This window comes from Pteropus medius, unplaced genomic scaffold (genome assembly GCF_902729225.1).
Source record: "Pteropus medius unplaced genomic scaffold, Ma_sr-lr_union100, whole genome shotgun sequence".
In the NCBI taxonomy this organism is placed as follows: Eukaryota; Metazoa; Chordata; class Mammalia; order Chiroptera; family Pteropodidae; genus Pteropus; species Pteropus medius.
In genome coordinates, this window is record NW_024354502.1 from 28,998,208 (window position 1) to 29,013,897 (window position 15,690).

The 15,690-nt window shown below is 32.4% G+C and overlaps 1 protein-coding gene across 1 annotated transcript in view; it reads left to right on the top strand.

Annotated features, from left to right (window-relative positions):
- Positions 1–15,690, top strand: part of ADAM18 (ADAM metallopeptidase domain 18) — an 80,374-nt gene that overhangs the window by 52,390 nt on the left and 12,294 nt on the right. The window contains exons 13-18 of the mRNA XM_039853766.1: positions 7,338–7,436; positions 10,163–10,358; positions 10,940–11,030; positions 11,297–11,489; positions 13,235–13,321; positions 15,565–15,685. Coding sequence (XP_039709700.1) covers positions 7,338–7,436; positions 10,163–10,358; positions 10,940–11,030; positions 11,297–11,489; positions 13,235–13,321; positions 15,565–15,685 — 787 coding nt within the window. The remainder of the gene's footprint in view (positions 1–7,337; positions 7,437–10,162; positions 10,359–10,939; positions 11,031–11,296; positions 11,490–13,234; positions 13,322–15,564; positions 15,686–15,690) is intronic.

Here is a 15,690-nt window from a genome sequence, read left to right on the forward strand (position 1 = left end):
TTGTTTTTTTAACTTTTTGCCAACAAAAAGATAGAAGACATTGTGTTGAACCTTTAGATAAATTTAAAGTTCAGTAAAATGGATGTATATTTCCCCATTTTTTATTTGTTTAATTTCTCTCAATTGTATTTTCTAGTATTCAGTATAAAGATCTTTCACTGATAAACTTTAACATTTTTATTGCTATATTTTTCATACATTTTTCAATGTAAATCATACATTGAAAAATTTTGTCTTCTCTTACTGATATATAAAAATGCACTAGATATTTGTATTTTGACTTTTTTATAGCAGTCTTGCTGAAATCAGTTATTAATTTCATTACTATTTTTTTAGAATAGGAATATAATGTGAGCCACTATGTATTTTATATTTTCAAGTAGCCACATTCTTAAAAAGTAAAAAGAAATAAATAGGGTGAATCTATAATAATATATTTTGACTATTATATATATCCATTATAGGATCATTTCAACATGTCATCCACATAAAAATTATTGAGGAATTTTTATTTCTTTTTTATATTTATGTGTTAATACTATGAAAATATAATACATATATATACAAGTATATATTTATAACATATGAATAAGGACAGAGAGAGAGAGACATTACAGGAAATGGCTCAACAATAATGGAGGCTTTGTCAAGGAGCCTAACTCACACTCACCAAGCCCAAGAGTCAGACAAACTGAAGGAAGATCCAGGAGGAGGAAGGGAGAGCAATTGCAGACCCAACTGTCCTTCACTTCATTGAGATGAGTCAGCAGAGCATCTTTAAGTTAACGCTGTATGAGTTTTGACTTTTGTGAATTTGGGATGGAGCACATGTATTTTGCTTATGAGGTGGGCATGAATCTTTGGAGACCATGTGGTAAAATGTGGTATGGTAACCCCCAAAGTTTCCCATGTCCTAATCCCCATAATTTGTGAATATGTTGGCTTACCTGGCAAAAAGAACTTTGAAGTTATGATCAAGTTAAGGATCTGAGGAGAGAGAGATAACCTTATATCATGTGTGTGGGCCCAATTTAATCACAAAGGTTCTTATTAGAGGGAGGCAGGCAGGTCGGAGTCAAAGGATATGTGACAGTGATATATGAAGATACTATACTGCTGGTTTTGAAGATGGAGAAAGAATCCATGAGCCAAGGAATGCAGATGGCCTCTAGCAGCTGGATAAGACAGCAAGATGGACTTTCCCTGGAGCTTCCAGGAGGAATGCAGAACTTCCAAAATCTTAGTTTTATTCCAATAAGACTCCTTTTGGACTTTTGACCTCCAGGACTATAAAATAATACATATATGTAGATTTAAGCCACTAAATTTATGGTAACATTTTACAGCAGAAGTAGGAAATTAATATAAGACTGAACCAATTTTGTGTTCCTTGTGGTGAACAAACTCCTTGAATGGATTTAAATATTCCCTGCCAAGCTGACTGCAGTTTTTCTGAGAACAGCAGTTTGGCTGTAATATAGCACACATAGATTCAATACATTGGGCAAAATCATTTCTTCCAAGACATTTGTAGCAACCTCAGCAGCAGCATTTTGCTGACATGAGGTAAGGATCCAATTCTTAAGAAACCGAAAGTAAGTATTATTAATGTGAGAAAGAGGTAAGTACAGGAAGGAACCCTGTAGGAGGGAATCAGTATTCTGAAGTGTTCAAAGGAACACCTAGTGATCTTCATCAAGTGGATCAGTGATGTGATAGGTCCCCAATCAGAGTAGATGCTATGGGTCTGAGGAAAGTTTACAACAGACTTTTATTTTTTCTTAGGTAGTAAAGGCAGACCTCCAGATTTGATAAAATGTGGCTAAGGGAAACCATATCCATTTTCAAAAGTTTATCTCGGCCAAATGCTGTCTACCTCTAAAGTCGACATATCTCAGGTTAAGATTTCCTGGTAGAATGGGTATCCAACCTTAGAGTAAGGGAAGTGGTCATAGTCCAGATCAAGATCACCAAAGCATTCTGAGCTGTATTCATTTATATTGTTTTCCTTCTGACTTGCCAAGTTTTTTGAACTGTATATTGTTAATGTATAAGTGCTTACAAGCAAGGTAAATAAACAAAATACTTCAACAGAATTATATGCGTAGAAACACAGCATAAACCAGATTGCACATATATGTAAAATTTTCAACACATTAATAATAAAAATTATAAAATTGAAACATATAAATGCTTATTATTTTTGCCTATTTACTAATTTTAAAATATTATTGTAAGTCTAGTAAAACATCATTCTTGCACTAAATAGATAACTGTATAGAAAGAAGGAAATCAGAATGCATTATTAAGGGCACTTACTATTTTTGTACTCTATGACCTAACAACTTTTTGACTTAAACTTTCGCATAAACTCTTGGAGCTATAAAAATAATAATGACAAAAATTTTCCTTTGAAACATGTTTTACAATAATAAAATACTACAATTTAGAAACCTCTATTTTGTCATAATCATAACTTGTTGTAAATTCCCCAAATGATAGCTTCTTAAATTAAATTTATTGGGCTGACATTGGTTAATAAAATTGTATAGGTTTCAAGTGTATAATACAATAATATATCATATGTATTTTACATTATGTATTCACCACCCAAAGTCAAATCTCCTTTCATCCTCTTTACCCTTTTTTACCTTCCCTCTTGTTTTTTCGTCTGCTAACCACTAATGTCTGTGTCTATGAATTTTTGTATGTTTGTCTTGTCTTGTTTGTTGCTTTCATTTTTATATCTCACGTATGATGGTAATCATACAGCTTTCAACTTTTTCTGTCTGACTTAGCATGATTGTCTCAAGATCGATTCATGTCACAAATGTCTGTATTTCACCATTTTTATGGCTGAGTAATATTCCATTGTATATATGTACCACATCTTCTTTATCCATTCATCTATTGTAGGACACTTTGATTGCTTCCATGTCCAGACCACCATTAATAATGCTGCTGTGAACATCAAGGTGCATATACTTTTACAGATAAAGATTTTCAAATTTTTTGGGTAGCCAAAAGAAGGATTGCTAGGTCATAGGTAATTCTAGTCTTAGTTTTTTGAGGAAACTTTGTATTGTTTTACATTGTTGCTCTACCAATTTACATTACCACAAGCAGTGTGTAAGAGTTCTTTTTTCCCCACAACTTCTCCAACACTTGGTTGTTACTAGTTCTGTTGATGATAGCCATTCTAACAGATGTGAGTGGTATCTCATTGTGGATTTGATTCGCATTTCTCTAATAGCTAGTAAAGTTTTGCATCTTTTCATATGTCCATTAGTGGTTGGTATGTCTTCTTGAAAGAGGTGTCTGTTCAGGTCATCTGCCCATTTTTTAACTGGATTGTTTTGTTGTTGTTGTTGTTAAGTTGTATGAGTTCTTTGTATATTTAGAATTTTGGCTGCTTATTGGAGGTGTTGTTTGCAAATATCTTCTCCATTCAATTGGTTGCCTCTTTGCCTTGTTGATTTTTTTTTTCTTTTGCTGTGCAGAAACTTTTTAGTTTGATATAGTCCCATTCATTTATTTTTGCTTTTACTTCCTCTGGCTTTGAGGTCAAATTCATAAAATCCTCTCTAAACTCATGATCTATGAATTTACTACCTATGTTTTCTTCTGTTCAATTCATTGTTTCAGGTCTCATATTTAGGCCTTTGATTCATTTTGAATTAATTTTTGCATATGATAATAGATAGCAGTCTAATTTCATTCTTTTGCATGTGGCTTTCCTATTTTCCTAGCACCATTTTTGAAGAGGCTTTCTTTTCTTTTCTCCATATTGTATGTTTTTGGCTCATTTGTTGAAAATTATTCACTCGTGTATATATATATATACATATATACATATATATACATATATATGTATATATACATATATACATATGTATATATATGTATATATGTATATATATATATACACGAGTGATATCACTCGTATATATATATATATATATATTAAACCTACATATATATAATAATAATATATATATATATATATATATATATATATATATATATATGTAGGTTTATTTCTGGGCTCTTAATTCTGTTCATTCGTCTGTGTGTCTGTTTTTTTGCCAGAACCATGCCTTTTTGATTATTGTTGCTTTGTAGTATAATTTGAAGTCAGGCAATGTGATACCTCTGTCTTTATTCTTTTTCCTCAGGATTGCTTTGATTATTTGGGGGCTTCTGTGATTCCATACAAATCTGATGAGTTTTTTGTTCTATTTCTTTAAAACATGTTATTGGGATTCTGATGGGGATGGCATTAAATCTGTATGTTGCTTTGTGTAATATGGCTTTTTAACTATATTGATTCTTCCAATCCATTTTCATGGAATATCTTTTCATTTCTTTGTGTCTTCTTCAATTTCTTTTAATCATGTCTTGTAGTTTTTAGTATATAGCTTCTTCATATTTTTGTTAAGTTTATTTCTAAGTATTTTATTCTTTTTGTTGCAATTGCAAAAGGAATTGTTTTTTTCATTTTTTTTCTGAAATTTTATTGTTAGTATATAGGAACACAATGGATTTTTGTACATTGATTTTGTATCCTGCAATTCTACTGTATTTGTTTATTGTATCTAAGTTTTTTTGTTGGAGTCTTTAGGGTTTTTTATATAGAGAATCATGTCATCTGCAAAAGGTGACAATTTGACTTCTTCAGTCTTGATTTTGATACCTTTCATTTCTTTCCTTTCCCTGATTACTCTAGCTAGGACTTCCAAAGCTATATTGAATAAGAGTGATGAGACCAGGCATCCTCGTCTTGTTTCTTAGAAAAAAGGTTAGTTTTTCATCATTAAATATGATATTAGCTTCAAGTTTGTTATATATGGCCTTTATCATGTTGGGTTACTTTCTGCCATTGAATATTCTCAGGGCAAACAGGAAATGGGTTAAAATGCTTTTACCTCCTTTAATTATTATGTAATATTTAAGTGTACAAATCCTTTTTCTGAATAAGGGTTGCAGTTTCCTTTTCTGTCTCTCTGTTAGTCATCTTTCTCATAGTTTTGCATCTTTTTATCTCTTTGTTTTAGGTAGAATAATACTCTTTAATATTTTTTTAATTCAGGCCTTGTGGTGGAAAATTTCTTCAGGTTCTGTATGTTTGAAAAGATCTTTATTTCTTCACATCTAAAGGAGAACTTTTCTGGATATATTATTCTTGGCTGGCAATTTCTCTCTTTCAATAGTTTGAACATTTGATTCCACTCCCTCCTAGTTTGTAGAATTTCTTCTGAAAATTCTGATGATATTCTAATGGGTTTATCTTTATAGGTTACTGTCTTTTTATTCCTGGCTGCTTCAAGAATTTTTTTTGATATTAATTTTGACAATTTTAATATCATGTCCTTGGAGAAGGATTTTTTGGGTTGAGGAAATTAAGTATTCTTTTTGGTTTTTGGATTTAGGTCTTTCCATAGGTTTGAGATGTTCTTGTCAACTGTTTGAATAGTCTTTGTGTTCCCTTCTCCTTCCCTTCTCCTTCTGGCATATCTGTTATTCTTATACTGCTTTTTTTGATGGTGTAAAATTTTTTTTTTTTACTCTCAAGTCTCTCCTTCCATCTACATCATTACCAGATTATGTCTTCACTATCACTAATTCTTATCTAGTCAGCTCTATTTCCTAAGCTCGCTGTTTCATTCTTCATCTCTTTTATCGAGTTCTTTAGGTCCAGAATTTCTATTTGGTTCTTTTTTAAAGTTTCAGTCTCTTTGGAAAGTATTCCTGTTGTTCGTTGATTTTATTTCTCATTAATTAAACTGCCTATCTGAGTTTTATTGCGTGTCATTGAGTTTTTTGAGAACTGCAATCTTAATTTCTCTGTCATTTAAATCACATATTTTTATGTCTTTAAGTTTATTTTGGGGAGATTATTATTTTTCTGAGTTGCCTTATTACCTTGGTTGTTCATGGTATTTGATGGCATTTATGGGAATAATTATGCTTAAACAAATTTTATTATTAAGAGTGGTGCAAGTTGAAGAAGAGTCTCCCCCGCTCCCCGCTGCACCGCCCCAGAATGTGTCTCACAAGCCTCTTGCTCTGCCGGGGCATCCAGGATCTCTGCTGGACAAAAATATGCCCTTTATTCCCTAGGGAGGTGGATTTCTCCTTTTTACCAGGTTGCTTGGATCCCAGGGCTCCACCCCCATAGGAGAATGTGGTAGGCAATGGTGTTCCAAGCACCTGAGGAGCCCCTGAACTCCTGGTGTTGCCACAGCAGCCAGATGCAGTGTTGTGCTGCCTGAGGTGTCCCAGAGCACCTTCTAGGATCAGCCTCAGTGGATGGGGGTGAAAAGGGGTGGGGTTGGGGTGAGGCCGCTGGTGTGTTTGTGGCTTTGTTTTCCTCCAGTAATGGCAACTGCCAGACCTCAGCTCCTTCACCTCTGTAGCTGAGATTAGCTGCAGTGTGCATCTGCCATTCATGAGCTGTCTCCCAGACACTTGCTGCTACATTTACTTCTGGGGCCCACTGCTAGCTCTGAGAGAGTGTGGGGTCCTGAGCTTTGGAAGGGTAGAGGGAGGTAACCAGGCTCTGTGATTGTTTTCTGCCTGGCAATGGTGGCTGCTAGAACATAGCTGTCATACCTCTATATTCCATTTCTGCCCTGATTACTGTGTTCTGCAGTAGTATGTACTGATCACTCAAGCAGGAATGCTCAGGGCTGGAGAGAGTGCACACCTCAGCCTGATTCTTTTTCCCCTCCCCGAGTTCCCTGGGGACTCTAGGCTGCATCCATGGCACCTGTCTCCACTCTTCACCTGTCTCCATTCTTCTTGCTTTCATCCTCCTTTGTTCATCTTATTTGCTCACCTTCAGATGCTTTGATGTGCAGCTCTCTCAGAAGTGTTTGTTTGTTAGGCTGGGAATATTCTGTTGAATTATAGCTTTTCAACTTGCTGTAGTTTCAAGGGGAGAGATCAAAGGGACCCCTCACACTACCATGCTTCTTCCCCAAATGATACCTTGAGAAGACTTGATATTATGGAAAAGTCCTTATGATGTATTATATGAAAAAAAATCTAAAAATGTATTGTGCATATTTTTACAAAACCAAAGATGATTGAAAGGAATTGTATTAAATTTTAACATTTCAATTTCTTGAGCATGGAATCATGAATAATTTCATTACCATTTTTCCCCCATATTGAAAATATATTAAGTTAGAATGAAGTGGTGTTAAAAATAAATACAGAAGTAAAAACTATACTGTGATTGAATTAACTTAGAGACAAACTTTTGTATGTTTTTAACAAAATTATTTATTTGATTAAAAATTCTAATTATTTAACTTGATTATATTTGCTTTTAGCAATGTAGTCATAAAAAATGCTGTCATCCTGAAAATTGTACTCTGATCGGCAAGTCAGAATGTGGCAGTGGACCATGCTGTGATAAAAACAGTTGTCAGGTAAACATTTAAAATATTACATTAATTTATTTCATGAATTTTTTTGTGTTCTTATGCATTCATTTTTATAGCTTTAAAAAAATTTATTTTTACACATATTTCAAATATGTTACTTTGTGTACCCAATTCATACACAGTTGGTTTCAGAATTCAGAGAATGTTCTTAAATCTTTTTCAACCTACTTCTCAGCTTCACCTTCTGCTCTATCATTTCAGTCTCTATTCAAGACCTATGCAGTTGTTGCGTTCAATACCAATTCTAAATTATTTGGATGTTACAAATTCCTTTTGGTCACACCTGAATGAAGTTCTTCATCATCCAACGACATATGACAGAACTGTGAATGAGCCACTTAATACACACTTGACATGCAATATTCAAATAAAAGACAGTAATTTCTTTAAAAATCTCATTTTGAAAACAGTAGAGAATAAATCCATGTAGAATAGTTAGCAATATGTATCATATAAAATCGTGAAGTCTAGCTTTGGCAAGGACTTCTAGCCTGGAAGTGAACTGAATCCTTGACTTCCCTTTGGAAGTTTTCCATTCAGTTTTTTTCTGTAGACACATTTGAGAGGACATGGGGTAAGATTTGTCTTCTATGGATTGCTTCATTGTAGCATCTCATCTATTTTGAGTCACTTTCAGATGGATAAATATACAAGCTAATTAATGAGATATTTTGCTTACCAGATCTAATTTTTCCTCTGCCAATGAAATCTCTCCTAACATTATAATACTCTGTTTTATATTGTTCTTTTAAAAAATCTATTGTCTACTAATTAAAGCCAATGGATATTTGTTTTCAAGGTACACGACTGTAGAGACCAGCATAGGCGTTCTACTTAGCACTGAACCTTGTTACTTTTCCATTTTCCAGAGCTCTCATCTTGACCCCTGTCTCCAAATAAATGTTATTGAGTAATAAGGCTTTTCTAAACAGTACATTCCCTTTTACCTAGATCCCAAAGGATAGTTCTTTAAAGTGGAGGTAATTGCTACATTTAGTCTAGTGAGAATTCACAGTACAAGGTGCTACAAGGCTTTAGGGAAACAGCTAAGTGTACTACATTAGTGTACGTTGGTTTTATTATGTGTTATAACATCAGTTTGGTTTCTGCTGTCATTTAAATGATCAGAGGTGTGTTATACTCTACTCTCTTTCATTATTGGTCATAAAAATAAAAGGCCTCCTATTTTCTTCTCTACTTTAAGTAGCCTAGTTTCCACTGGTGCTTTTCTGAAATTTAGTGATTTGATCCAATTTTTTAAAAATAAAATTTGAATTTAGATGGACACAAATGCAAGTGCGAAGATATGGAAGACGATAGTTTAATCAATTGTTTTGCTGAAACATCACAGTAAATAACATATTTCTAATCAGTACTCAGACATTCCTATAAGTAATTTTAAAAAGTGCAGTTGGTACTGTATAATACCAATTATGTTTTGGTCAGTTGTATCTTGATGAATGGCCAAGCAAAGAAAAACAAACACTTATGAAGCTTAAGTAAAAGATGAGTCTAGCTCATGCTCAGGTGAATCTTTGTTTCAAACAGGAACAACAGAATTCTTATTCTGTACCTCTATTGTGTATCCTTGCTTTTTTTGTTGACAGTTCTCAAAAAAAGTTTCTTTGTAAGTGATATAGATAGCTCATTGTGCCCACCTCCTGGCCTTTCTAGGTTATAGAACAGTATTTCAGAAGAGTAGAGGGATCTTTTTCTACATGTGCTTTTTAGTCCTTGGTTCTGGAGGAAACCATGGCTAATCCTAAGTTCCCACCACTGTACCAATCACTATGTCTAGGGAGAAGTGTTCTGAGTATCATCCTGAGTCAGAAGTGGGTTTATGACTTATAACTCCCTCATGGTAGAAGTTTAGTAGGTCCTGAAAGGAAAATTACTTGAAATGACAAAAATGAAAGAGATGTCTATTAAGCAATGTTTTAACAATATCGTAAAGACAGCATCTGCTCTTATACAGCATTTCAGGAGTACAGTTAGTCCCCAAGAATTGAAAATTGAAAAATAAATATGCATAGCTTTGTATCACTTATTTCTATTTATCTTGAACAAATATTCAGGACGACCATGGCCTTATGAAAGCTTTCACTAAAGCCTTTTTTAAAAATTGAGGTCAACATCACATAATATAAAATTAACCATTTTTAAGTGAACAAGTCAGTGACTTAGTATATTAACAGTGTTGTACAACCACCTCCTCTGTCTAGTTCCTAAACATGTTCATTACCCAAACAGAAAACCTCTGACCCATTAAGCACTTGCTCTTTTTTCTCCCTTCCCCTCAGTGTCTGTCAAACACCAACCTGCATTTTGTCTTTATGGATTTACTTACTCTGGAGATTTCATATAAATACAACTAAACAATATGTGACTTTTGGTGTCAGGTTTTCTTCATTTAATATAGTGTTTTCAAAGTTCATTCACCTTTAGCATATATCAATCTTCCATTCTTATATATGGCTGAAAATATTCTATCGTATGTAAATACTACAGTTTATCTATTCATTTATCGATGGACATTTGGGTTCTTTCCAATCTATTTTTCTAGAACTTTAAAGTCAATTTATAATTATCTTTAAGTAGTTCAAAATGCAATAATAATGGAAATAATAGCTACAAACAAAATGCTCCTATTTCAATTTTTTACATTTTTGGTTTAGTGCTTTAAAAAATATTTGTTTTTCTTTGTCTCACAGATATCTGAAAGAGGACGTATATGTCGGATAAGCACTAATCCATGTGATTTTACAGAATTTTGTGATGGAAATTCTGAATTTTGTTTAAATGATATAACTTCTGCTGATTTTGAAACATGTAGTAATAAAACTGCCTTTTGCTATAAGGGAAGATGCCGAGATCCGGATCGACAGTGTGTGGAGTTGTTTGGAAAATGTATATCTTTTTTCTGGGCTTTATTTTTAAATGGCATTTTTTCTAAAATTAGTAGTCCATGCTACGAAAACTGTGCCACAATAAAAAGTATTTTTTGTTTACATCCAAATTTGAAAATAAAATTGCAGATCAAAGCAATTTTGAATTATGTCAAGAGGTAAAACAGACCAAATAGGTACAGGACAAAGAGAATAGAACATTTGTTAAATTCCAGGTGATTGGTACAAAGAGAATAATAGATGATTAGAATTGTAGATAAGAGAGCAAATGGCTGTTTGATTTCTTAATCATTCCTGTACGATGGTAGTAGTAATTTTCAAGTAGGTAGTTTTTAGTAAGTATTTCTAAGGAGAAACACTTCTCCTTAGAAGGAGAAACACTTCTCCTTAGAAACACTTACTAAAAACTACCTACTTGAAAATACTTCTGATGTTAGCCAATGGATGATATCAGAAATTTGTAGAAGATTACATTGACTGGTCATTACAGCTGTCTAAATATCTCTATATTAATTTGCTACACTTTTACTTTTTGATGTTTTATTTTAAGATGAGTAATTGGAACTTTATTAATATTTTCAGTTGCTAAAGCTTCTACTTACCTATGTGCAGAAGAAGTGAATTTTCTAACAGATGACTTTGGGAACTGCGATAAAATCAGGTGTGATTTTAGGTATGTATTTAGAAAATTATACTTTTTCCAAATGTGTATGTATGTGTGTGTGCTGCAGAGAGTCACTTAATACAAATGAGAGATGAATATAATATATACGGATGAATTTATATGTTGCAATTCATAAGATGGTATGTGTTCTGAATAGCTTTGGTGTTGCAGTCTGAGTACCTTTTAAAATATACTCATATTTTGAATTGTTGTTTATTTAATACATGGTGTCCCTACATGATATATGGGAAAACTTTTCTGCCTTATATTGCCAGACATACCCTTTGTGGAAAGATTGTTTGTCACTGGACACATTCACGTATAGTACCAAGTACAGATTTTGATATTCAATATACTTACCTTGGAGGACATGTATGTATGTCAGGATATTTAAGAAATCAATCACAAGTACCTACAAGAAATGATAAAACATATGTATATGATGGCACTATATGTGGTGAAAATAAGGTAAATACAAATTTCACTTTATTCTATATATGGTATGTATGTGTCTGTGTATGTGTGTGTATGCATGGAAGAGGGAGAGAGAGAGACAGACAGAGACAGAAAGAGATAGAGAAACAGACAGAGAGACAGACAGGGAGAGAGACAGAGAGTGAGAGAGAGAGAATGAAGTAGAGTCAGAGAGAGTTTATTTCTTATTTATCACCATGAAGGAAAATATGTCTCCCTTATTATATAATAATAATTCTAAATAAAACACTCATAAATTTAATACTGTAATACAAAATGGACAATATTCTACATGGAGATAGGCATTATTCCAGTAATGCTAGTTTGCTTAATATTGGTTGTGATAGAAAGTGTCTTTGAATTTTTTATTTATAAGACAGAACAAGAGAATAGTTTATTAAACTGATCCTAGCACACTTGCATATGCTAGGGGAGATAAACATATCTCAGCACAATCATTTCAAATTTGAAAAGGAATATCTTTGGGGTATGTAATTGTCTAAAAATTGGTAAGCTAATCAATGAATAAATAATTCATTTAGGAGAAATTCTGGCATTTCTCCTTTGGAAATATATTTTTAGTTATCTTAGGGATTTTTTTTGAACTGTGATGTGACCATTTCTTGAACACTATTTGCGTCTCTTGTTCAAAGGAAGAAGTCTTATAATCTAGTTCATATTCAGAACATCATGTTCTGAATATGATGTTCTGAATATTGCTTTCCCAGCCACGTCTTTGCTTTTTTTTGTCATTACGAAAGAGCCAGCTAAAAAATGATCTATTTAAGGGGAGTTATGTCAGAAGCATAGGTCTTAACATTTGTGGCTTATTTTTTTCTCTGAAAACAACCCAGTGAAGTATGACTAACTTATTACTGCCTCAATGACAGTGTTTAAGGTGCACTAGAATAAAAGTAGCTTTGTGGACAGGTAATGCTGGTTTGCCCAACGTTTTGTTATCTTGCTGGCTTCACCAGAGCATTTTAAGTTAATGAACAAGCTGATAACTGTTTTCACCTTTATTTACCATGCTGGTGGTCAATAATGAATGATTTAGACTCTTTATCATATATTATATACTCTATCAGATGATAAAAGCAAGCAGATAATCTTACAGCATTCCCCCAAATATATTCAAATTAAATTAAAATTTGAGTAGAGGAATATTAACATAAAGTGAAAGACAAGAGATATTATTATTAAAGTTGGAAAAAAGGTAAAGATTACAGAAACACTTGTATTTAGCATTGATCAATGCGCTCTGTGAGTAAAATAGTTCTTGCACTGAATATTGGCCACTCAGGACGTGGTCTTAAACATGTAAATTTAATTCTGATCAAGTATAAAATAGGATTAAAAACATCTGTTTTATGGTATCAATATGAATACATGTTATAAGGATGCATAGAAAGTGCTAAGGCAGATCATAACTCATTACAAGTTATCGGTACAAGTTGGCTCTTTTTGTTCTTATGCCACTCTGTATCAATAAACACACAGTTCTGCTCCCTTAGGGGAAAAATAGTATCTGACTCACAATATTTCATAATTGATAAAGTAATAAATTCTTTTCTTAGAATGAACAGATGTCATAAAATCCAGATACATCTGATAAATATATATCACACACATGCATACATATACATATTTTGTGAATCTAGTTTTGTATCAAGTACAATTGCTCATCTTTTTATATTTCATGTTTGTTTTTGTTGTTGTTGATTGTTTTAACCTTTTAGGCTTGTCAAGGCGGATTTTGCAAATTGCTTTCTGAGCTCCAGAGTCAAGGAAACTGTAATTCACAAAAAAAATGCAGTGGACATGGGGTATAGAAAGATCACTCTATTTTTATATATATTTTTTATAATCCATGTCAATAACATTTCCAGGATAATAATAAGGTTCAGAATTATTCTATATGAAAATTTCTTAGGGAAAATTGCAGTTAAATAAAGAAAGCAGATTACATTATTTGTACATATGAATGTGATGTATGTGTTCGATCAGATTGTTATAGGCTCATGAGCCAATAAGCTTTGAACTTAGTACAAAACATGTATTATTATAATATTAGATCAAGATTGTAGAGTTTTGGAAATGGGTTTATTAGAGGTTATAAATATACATTTATACATACATAAACATTGTGTATAATTGAGAATATATATATATTAATATATAAACGCTCATGCACAACATATATTTCACACATAATATTTATAGTTTAATATTTCTGTGTTGGTTATTCTTTTTTTAAAATTTATTGGGGTGACATTGGTTAATAAAATTATATAGGTTTCAAGTGTATAATTTGATAATATATCATATGTATATTGAATTGTGTGTTCAGCACCCAAAATTAAATTTCCCTCTGTCACTGTATATTTGACCCCTTTTACCCTTATCTACCTCCCTCCTCCCCTCTTTCTCTCTGGTAACCACTAAACTGTTATCTGGGTCTATGAGTTTTTGTTTGTTTTTCTTATTTGTTGCTTCCAGTCTTATATTCCACATATAAGTAAAACCATAGAGTTCTCAACTCTTTCTGTCTGACTATTTTACTTAGCATGATAATCTCAAGATCCATCCATGTTGTCTCAAATGGCATTATTTCATCTTTTACTATAGCTGAGTAGTATTCCATTGTATATATGTACCACATTTTCTTTATCCAGTCATTTATAGAAGAGCACTTTGGCTGTTTCCATGTCTTGGCCATGGTGAATAATGCTGCATAGTCTAATATTTTTGTAAGAACAGAGTTTCTTGTCTATTCAGATCTTTTTCACCCTTAAATGGCATCAATTTGTTTTCCTGTATCCTCTTCCATACTATATTTGAAAAGTCATTCACTAATAGACTTTTGTATAATGTTAAATATTTACTTAATTATTATAAATAGTGGTGCAATAGACATTGTTGTGCATTCACCTTTGCATATTTATGTGATTTCGTAAACTTTTAGCAATGAAATCTGATGGGCTAAATATATGCACCATTAAAATTTTCAGTAATATTATATTGTTTTCAAGAAACAGTATACCAGTTTGTGCTCCAACTTATCATATATGAAAAGGTGCATCTCCTCAAATTCTGACCAGACTGCTTTCTCAGTTTTTAAAAAAATCTAACATGTTAAATCTATTGTTAATTTGCATTTATTGAATAATTAATGATACAGTTCTTAAGTAAGCATGTATGTTCATATTTGCCATTTGCATTTCTATTTGTCCATTCATTGTGAAATTATCTGATGTGTTACAGAAATTTTGTAAACTTTGGAAAGTCTTCCAAGCATGCCTTTGGTTTAAATTTGTGGCTAGTGCCTCTACCATATTGACACTTCAAATATTACATAGTAATCCAGGAAAAAAATGACATGTCTGTGTGTCTTGATTCAACATTTTCTCCTAAATCACTCACATGTCCTATTATTGACAGTTTGTTTTCTGTTTCTTTCTTTCCTTATTTAATTTTAATGAAATTTTTTATGAACTTGTTTCTGGGTTCTCTATCTGCTTCTGACCCTTCTTTCAACTCATCTGCCAGATCACCTTTATAGATATTTTCTAGCCTTCCTATTTTTTAGCAAAATAAATTTTGTTATCTGTAGCTGTTTAAGCAAGCTTCTCCCTTTAGTTTTTTCTCCCATTTTCTTTTTTCTTTTTCTTTTTTCTTTTCTCTTTTTTTTCTTTTTTGGTAAAAGTTGGCTCTTCTCACAGCTACTTTTTTTAATCCAGCACAATTCATAATAAATTTCAACTCCCACTATTTTATAATTTCTAGCCTCATAACTTCTATGTCTTTCTAGAATAAGGCATTTCAGTTGTATCAAGAATGTTATCTTAAAAATACAAGAGACAAATAATAGAAAATTTCTATTATATTTGAAAAGATATTGCAAGGACATTTATTTTATTGAATTTTATTTAAAAAATTATTTTTCCTGTTAAAATAAAAATTACCTATTAAGTTAGAATCCTTTAATAATTTAAATTGACTAATGATCTTAAATAATGCATTTATTTTTTATGTAACGTTTTCATTATTTTTTTGGTTTTGGTTTTAGATGTGTAACAGTCGAAACAATTGTCATTGTGATGTTGGATATGGTCCTCCAAATTGTGAGCTAATGCCATCATCACCGGGAGGAAGTATCGATGATGGGTATTGGTCTATAATCGGAGGAGGTTAG